We start from the raw sequence: 8,069 nt of genomic DNA, 5'->3' as shown, positions 1-8,069 counted from the left end.
AGGAGAAGCCAAAACACCACATTATCTTGACAACCATCATTACAGTGTCTTGAGAGAAGTTGTTCTTGGTTCAATATCCGGACTTTTATTTTGAAATAACGGACGTTTGTTGCTGTAACGTTCGGCCGGAGTGCACCGAAAGGCTCTGTATCGATTTATGAGGTGCTTTGATTTTAATAGTTTGATTTTAAATGAGTGATAAAAGCGAGAGTAATTATGATAAAAGCAGAAATCGTAGCGTGGTGTATGTTTACAGTCCGGAGTACATCCAGACATGCGACTCGCTGTCTAAAGTGCCAAACCGGGTGAGAAGAGCTGCACGTTAACGTTACTTCACACACTCCCAAACACAACACGCATAGTGTGATTCATAGTGAATATTATAATAGAGACATGAACGTGAGAGGGAATCGCGTTTGCTCTAGCTGGCTTGGTACTAATGGAAAAGTAACGTACTGTGTTATGGACGTCTACCATAGTAAATTACTGTGGGATTCTTTTGATTATTTTGGAGTATCATTCAAATACCAATCTGTATGAATGTGTTATTCAGTAACTAACATGGAATATATGAAAACACCTGAACGTATTTTCTGAAACCTTCACAGTACCGGGGTACTACACAGTATTACTGTAATTGTTTGAATGCATAAAGTGTAAAAAGTTAAATGAGTAACGTTATATGGTTGGTTTTCTTCACTTCTCTCTTTCTCTCACAGGCGAGTATGGTGCATTCATTGATTGAGGCGTATGGCTTATTAAAATACATGAGGTGTGTCAAGATTATGCATAATTGACAATTTCTCAGTATTTAAATATGTATTTTCTAGTATGTAAATAATGTTAACTGATGTGTATGTTGTTGAAACTGTTGTGTGCGTGTGTTAAGGGTGGTGAAGCCTCATGTGGCTTCAATAGAGGAGATGGCCGTGTTTCACACAGACTCTTATCTACAGCACCTGCACAAGATCAGCCAGGACGGGGACAATGATGATCCTCAGTCTGTTGACTTTGGACTGGGTGAGACTTGTGTTTAATAGACCTGAATTCAGATGATTAGGCCCGTGATTACTGTACTACATGGCCATAAGTTTGTACAGTAATCATGAGTATAAATAAGGACTTCCTTTTCCAGCAGTTTCCATTCCTCTGGGAAGATGTTGATTCTGGTTGCAGGAACTTGCTCCTCTTCTGACACAAGAGCATTAGCTATGTTTTGTTTAATATAGTTGTAATGATGACAAAACTGCTTGCTTTCAAACATCTTATTAACAGAGCAACTAGGATATTGACAGATATTAAAATAGGAGTGCTAAAAGAATAAAATATTTATTTATTTAGTTCTTGAGGGGACAAATTAAAATTAAATTGAATTTATGTAAATCCAAAGAAATATTTTATTCTTTTAACACTCCTATTTAATATCTGTCAATATCCTAGTTGCTCTGTTAAATAAGATGTTTGAAAGCAAGCAGTTTTGTCATCATTACAACAAAAGTACCAGCAAAAATATGTAGGGGGGCACCTACTGTACATCTCACCGTTGTTCCTATTTGTTTTTTTGTATTTCTTCCTGTTAAAAACTAGCATTTAATAGACAATCGCATTTAAATTTATATTTTCAGAAAGCATTTAATTGATGTAAAATGATTTAATTTATATCGTAAGTTGACATGTTAAATATGGCAGCCCTTTAAATTGTTTTAAAAAATGTTCACAGACCACCTAGCTCCCCCATTCGTCCCCCTGCTGGTCCCCAGAGCCCTGTTTAAAACCCTTTGAATTAGAATTAGGTGTCCATATACACTTTTGGCCATTAGTGTGTCAGCCAAGTTTATAGTGTCCCTTGTGTTGCATGCAGTGCAGGCAGTTCCCTCTTGCTTACAGCAGAGGACAGTATTATACTTTAATCTTTCTCAGACTTTCCAGTTATTACAATCAGTGTTTCATTTTTTGTACTGGATCACGGCCATGTGTAATTTAAATGCCTGACAAACTGACACTTCGTACTAATCTCCAGGGATAGAGAGTAGTGTTATTGTTTTTGAGGGGGAAACAAAGATTTTTAAGATTTTATTTTTGGTGTTTTTTGCCTTTATTATGATAGGAAAGTTGGTTGACAGGAAGCAAAGTGGGAGAGGGGGGGGGATTGAAAAAGGTCCACGAGCCGGGACTCGAACTCGGGACACCCGAAGTGCAACGGCGCTATATGTTGGCACACTGCCCACGAGGCTATCGGCACTGACCAAAAGAATCTTTTTAATGTAGCTCAGTGTTTATTGTTCTTTCTCACTCTCCCTCTCCATATCTTCCCTCTCACTTTCCTCTCTACACCCCATCCCATTGTCCCTCTGTGTTATCAAACCCCCCACTTGTCGCTCTCTTTTTTTCAGGTTATGACTGTCCGGTGGTGGAGGGTATTTTTGATTACGCGGCTGCCGTTGGAGGAGCCACTCTGACTGCTGCCCAGAATCTCCTTGATGGAAAGAGTGATGTGGCCATCAACTGGGCCGGAGGGTGGCATCACGCCAAGAAGTAATACGGCACAACAGGCCTTGTCCCCACCCTCTTGTGTTTCACGTCCACATCAATCATTGAGATGCCAGTGGCATCTTTGGCATAAGTACTAAGAAGATCTGCATGGTTTATGGTTTAAACCAAGTTCAAATTTTGATGTTACAATTTGTTTGCAGAAGCTTGTTAAACAAGCTGAGTTTTCATAAAGTATGTTTTTTGTAGATGAATGTTTATGTATGTGTCGGACATTGTTCAGTGGGTCACTGGAGCAGCTGATTGAATATGTGTTGTTATATAAGGGACGAGGCATCTGGGTTCTGTTATGTGAATGACGCTGTTCTTGGAATCCTCAAACTGCGCGAGAAGTATGAGAGAGTTCTCTATGTGGATGTGGACCTTCACCATGGAGATGGTAATAACACTTCCATAACAATAACCATAACAGCCTGTTGTTGTTAATAGCATTTAGCATCCTTCTTTTCCACAAATAGTCCACAAATTGGCTTTAGATTTCTACCTGATTTCCAAACGCACATTAACACCAAGAGCAAATGTTAGATGGGTCAGTGGCATGACACTCAATTTCATTAATGAATTTATTTAAAAACACATAAAAACACATGCAGTTCATGCATACAATAGTTTTAATGCACCTTTTTTTTCTTTCTTTTTTACATTTCCAAATTAAACGTCATTTTGAGGGTTTTTTTTGGGAGGGAGACATAAAGTAAAACAAAAATGTCAGGTTGGTACAACCACCCTGATATCATAATAACAAACAAAAGTCTTTTTAAAAGTTCTTGAAAAGAAATCTCATTAGGTAGTTTTGCATAATATTTTATTTTGTATTTCTTAGAGAAAAATAATTTGAACAAAAATGCTTATAAATGTTTTAAACACCTTGGTCCACCAGATTAAAGTCATGGAAAAGCATACAACAGGAAATGATATCATAAGCTATGTTTCCATCACCCTATTTTAATGTTCATTTTGAAGTATCGCATGAGAAACGAGTGATGGAAACGCCAAATTTCGAATAAAAATCCCTTAATTCGCAAAAAAGTTTTTACGCTCGCTTGAGGTGGTTTTTGACTTGTGCGAAAAAGGGTTGATGCGAATAATGGGAGATGGAAATGCATTTTGCGAATAAATTCCTCCAAGCGCATCAAAAAAGTCATGTGACTTTGCGCTATGGGACGGCAAAACCTCGTCCACAGAATCATTTATCTCATTCACAGCATCTGACATGTTGTTATGGTCATTCGGAAATGCACGAGCAAAGTCTGTCAAAGTATTTCTGTATAATTGCCTCCCAGAAATGTCTTACACGACTGCGTTTCCAAACAGCAGCATTCATTGAGGCGCAAGTAATTTATTATATATGAAAATTATTATATTCTCCTACTTTTCTTAGTGATTTATAGTGCCAGTTTATCAGGAAGTGACGATTTTGTTCTCTTTGACTTGTTGGATGGAAACGATGCTTGTTCGCAAATGTTTTATGCGATATTCCAGTTTTGCGCATAAGTAAAATTCGCAACTTTGGATGGAAACCCGGCTATAGAAAGGACCAATTCAGACCCTTATCACTGTGTGTTAAGGTAAAAAATGCAGGTTAAAAAAATATGCCAGGTTATTTTTTTCTGTTGTAGAATCTTTATTTGTTAGACTCAGATGTTTAGAAAGTAGTAGCTCATATTCCTTGTTTGTATTCATCTGTTATCAGTTCAGGTTATTTCTCAATTAGAACACAAATCCATCAGTGAAAAAGGGCACTTCCTCTAAGCTTTTACTCTGACCTAATTTAATATCCTTCCCTTTAAGTGGACTTCTGCATTGTTTCCTCTCCAGGTGTGGAGGACGCCTTCAGCTTCACCTCTAAAGTCATGACAGTGTCTCTGCACAAGTTCTCCCCTGGCTTCTTCCCAGGTTAGTTCGGCATGCCTCTATGCCTCAGTGAAGACCAGCGCGTCTTTTAATTCCCTTAATTGACAGTCATGTTTCAAGCCATGCCAGAGCTGGAGCTGCAGGCTCCACTCCAGCGCCCAGAGTCTGATTACCCAGCTGATAACGGAGACTGGAGCTCTGTGGCTTCTTGGAGACTCTGAGAGCCCCTTCAGTAGCTTAACAATAGCGCTTGGAAAAGTAACTGGGCAAATGCAAGATGTTCTACGATTTAATTATTATTTACTTAATGATTTATTAATGGATTGTTTTTGCAACACAGTTGCCAAGTGATCTTCACAAATGACACATTCAGAATTCATATTAATTCATATGTGGACACTCTTGGAATAGATTTTCTTAACATTAAAATAAAATTATGATTCAGATGCTTGTAGCGGAAACCTGACTGAATTGAAAAAAAAATGGACTAACTGTCAAAATAACCCAACTGAATCTCTTTACTAGCTAGCAATTGTGCACATACTGAATGCAACTTTTTTTCTACCATACTGTGTGGTTTTGGCCAGAAGCGGAAGAAACTGATCAACTGCACTTGCATCTGCACAGTAATTGCTCTTTGAGTAAAGTGTAGTCTTTATATTAGCCTGCTCTTCACCGCAGGTAATGCCTGAAAGTCCAACATAACAGCAACTCTTCTAAATCCAAATATAACAGAGCATTAAACACTAGCAAGTTCCCCCAATTTTTCATCTTCAGAAACATAACACTTCATTTCAACATTTCTCTCCCAGTCCATTTCCATGCATAGCATGCTGGGAACTGGAAATCCCCTGCACAGTTTCAGCAGTGGTACGGTAACGGCAATTAAATTTTGTTCATGTAGTTCAATTTAAGTAAACATCTGTTTAAATTTTTATTGACTTCACATTACGAAATTAGGTTTAAAATTGTTTAATAATTATAGTTAGGCAAATAAGCAAGCTGCAAAAAAATTTTTTTTGAGTATGTAATCTCACTGCAACAGCTTCATCTAAGAAAAGACAATACCATTCAAAAGTTAGGGGTTGGTGAAGTATTTTTAATGTTTGATCAAAAACAGTAAAAATAGTACTATTGTGAAATAATGTTATTATATAAAATGCAATTTATTCCTGTGATGGCAAAACTGAATTTTCAGCATCATTACTCCAGGCTTCCATATCTGATATGATGATATCATTCTGACATTTCTTACTATTAGTGTTGAAAACAGTTGAAAACTGCTCAATTTATTTTTTTGTGGAAACGGTGATGCATCTTTTCAGGATTCTTTGATGAAAAGAAAGTTCAAAAGAACACCATTTATTTGAAATATAATTTCTGTCTTTTCTGTCATTTTTGATCAAATTAATGATTAATGATTAATTTTAAAAAATCTTAATGACCCACACTTTTAAACGATTCTGTAAATAACAACATCAGTGCTCAATAAAGCTTCATTTAGATAATTCATACTGGCCCTGACATAAGTTCTATCAGTCATATGAATGACCTTCAAAGAGACCAACATTAGCTTCTCATTATAATTTCTTTGACAGGCACAGGTGATGTGATTGACACTGGGCTGGGTAAAGGACGCTGGTACGCTGTTAACGTCCCCCTCGAGGATGGCATCCGTGATGATCGGTACTGCCAGACCTTCACTAGGTCTGTAAAGATCCAGTAACCAAGCGATCTAAGTTCCTTGCAATGTTTTGTTTGTCCCCATGGTTCAGTGTCATTTAAACATAGACATTATTTCATTTTTTGGGGTTTTCTCTCAGTGTGATGCAGGAAGTCAAAGCTCTGTTTAACCCTGAAGCAATTGTGATGCAACTTGGAGCGGACACCATGGCGGGTGACCCCATGTGCTCCTTCAATATGACTCCGGTTGGAGTCGGAAAATGTCTGAACTATATACTGGACTGGGAGTTACCCACTCTGCTTCTAGGAGGAGGTGTGTGTCATTGTTTTTGTAGAATTATATTACGCTCCCAAAAATTACAATTCTGTCATCATTTACTCACCCTCATGTCGTTCCAAACTCTTAAGACTTTCGTTCATCTTAACACAAATATTTTAAATATTCCCTCATCATTTTTATCTATGCAAAGTCCACCCAACAGAATTTTCATGTTCCAAAAAGTTCATAAAGAGAACGTAAAAGTAGTCCACATGAATTTAGCAGTTTAATCCATGTCTTCTGAAGAGACATGTTTGGTTTTTATGATGAACGGATTTAATTTCTTCTTTTATTCATGCATTCCCATGGATTATGTTTACAATGTCCTTTTGTGCAAATGTTGGTTGCATTGATTGTCAAAAATTACAAGAGATTATTAAATGTATCTTCATTTGTGTTTTGAAGATGTTATGGCTTTTGTACGACGTGCGTGTGAGTAAATTATGACAGAATTTTCATTTTGGGTGAACAAATCATTTAAAAAACATAAATCGATAGACGGCTTCAGCAGTCATGCCTCAGTTTGTTCTCCCTCCATGCCTTAACTCTGACAACTACATCTTCTGTCCTTGTTGCCAGCTTTCTGACTCGGCCAGAAAGTGTATTAAAGGGGGTGGGGGGGTTGTCTGAGAGAAGAAAGTGAACTTTTGTGATTTTAGCCCATTTTGAAATGAGCTCTAAGCTGCAGACCTGCCTAGCCAAGCTCTAGATGAAAGGTAGTAATTACACTAGTACAATGAAGCCCTTTTGCTGACTTCAATCCCCCTTCGCTCTCTTTTTCGCTCTCTGCGTATACAAATCTGCCTCTCTCTGTCCTTCTCAGGCGGCTATAACCTTGCCAATACTGCCCGCTGCTGGACCTATCTAACAGGGACCGTCCTAGGACAGACTCTGTCTTCTGAGATCCCGGACCACGAGGTGAGACCCCGTTCCCTCTCTTCTTTCAGCAGCTGTATAAAACTCCACTCTCCTCCTCTTCCTCTTCCATTCCTGCTGAGTCACCCGGTCTAATCAAAGATGCCCAAGCACCTCTCAATAACCGGGTTTGTTTTCATGTGATTCAGCAGCAGGGAGGGGGGCGTGCGTGTACACACCAGTGAAGGGGTCTTAACAATACTACTCTGTCCCTACCGGTTGACTGAGAGGGACTTGTGCTTTTCTTTCCTCAACTGTTTATGCCCCCTCTCTCCTCTTTCTCATTCTTTAGAGAAAGAGAATGTGTGTACCCATTTCTGAGTGAGCCTTTTTCATGCTTTTTTGAGAAGCTTCTGAGGAGAGATGAAGGGCTGGAAAGGCCTTCTGGTTGGTCTGGGAGAGTTTGATATCTCTCTTTTCTTCCAACTCCCAAAGAAGGTCTTTTAATGTTTATAGAGAGCGCTTTCATGGTCACCGCAATAAAAGATGCCATTGTTTCAGATGTCATGACCTCCTGCGTCATGTTGACCTTTGACCTCTCCACAGGGCAAACAACCAAAGTAAAACAGTGTAGATAACTGTCAGGGTGTTCGTTAACGACAATGATAGTCGTGATGATGATTAATGCTGCTGAAGAGATTGAGCTCTCTGGAATACTTCAAGATAGGTTAATCAGGGATTTTCTTTTTTTGGGGGGAGAACTTATAATATTGTATTGTACAAAATATTATATTGTCTTGTTAAACAA

General features: G+C 38.4%; 1 protein-coding gene across 3 annotated transcripts in view; it reads left to right on the top strand.

Moving 5' to 3' along the window:
* The first annotated feature begins 2 nt into the window (after positions 1-2).
* LOC107711573 (histone deacetylase 8-like) overlaps positions 3-8,069 on the top strand; it is a 42,398-nt gene continuing 34,331 nt past the window's right edge. For all 3 annotated transcript variants that reach the window (XM_016516571.1, XM_016516572.1, XM_016516570.1), the window contains exons 1-9: positions 3-305; positions 720-772; positions 890-1,020; positions 2,394-2,535; positions 2,817-2,929; positions 4,369-4,446; positions 6,003-6,111; positions 6,228-6,400; positions 7,230-7,324. In XM_016516571.1, the coding sequence (XP_016372057.1) occupies positions 192-305; positions 720-772; positions 890-1,020; positions 2,394-2,535; positions 2,817-2,929; positions 4,369-4,446; positions 6,003-6,111; positions 6,228-6,400; positions 7,230-7,324 (1,008 nt within the window). In that variant the 5' untranslated portion in view covers positions 3-191. The remainder of the gene's footprint in view (positions 306-719; positions 773-889; positions 1,021-2,393; positions 2,536-2,816; positions 2,930-4,368; positions 4,447-6,002; positions 6,112-6,227; positions 6,401-7,229; positions 7,325-8,069) is intronic.

The sequence above is a fragment of the Sinocyclocheilus rhinocerous genome, unplaced genomic scaffold, assembly GCF_001515625.1.
Source record: "Sinocyclocheilus rhinocerous isolate Xijiao unplaced genomic scaffold, SAMN03320098_v1.1 scaffold837, whole genome shotgun sequence".
NCBI classification, from domain to species: Eukaryota; Metazoa; Chordata; class Actinopteri; order Cypriniformes; family Cyprinidae; genus Sinocyclocheilus; species Sinocyclocheilus rhinocerous.
Note: the sequence above shows the minus strand (reverse complement) of the source record. Positions and strands in the feature narration are given on the sequence as shown.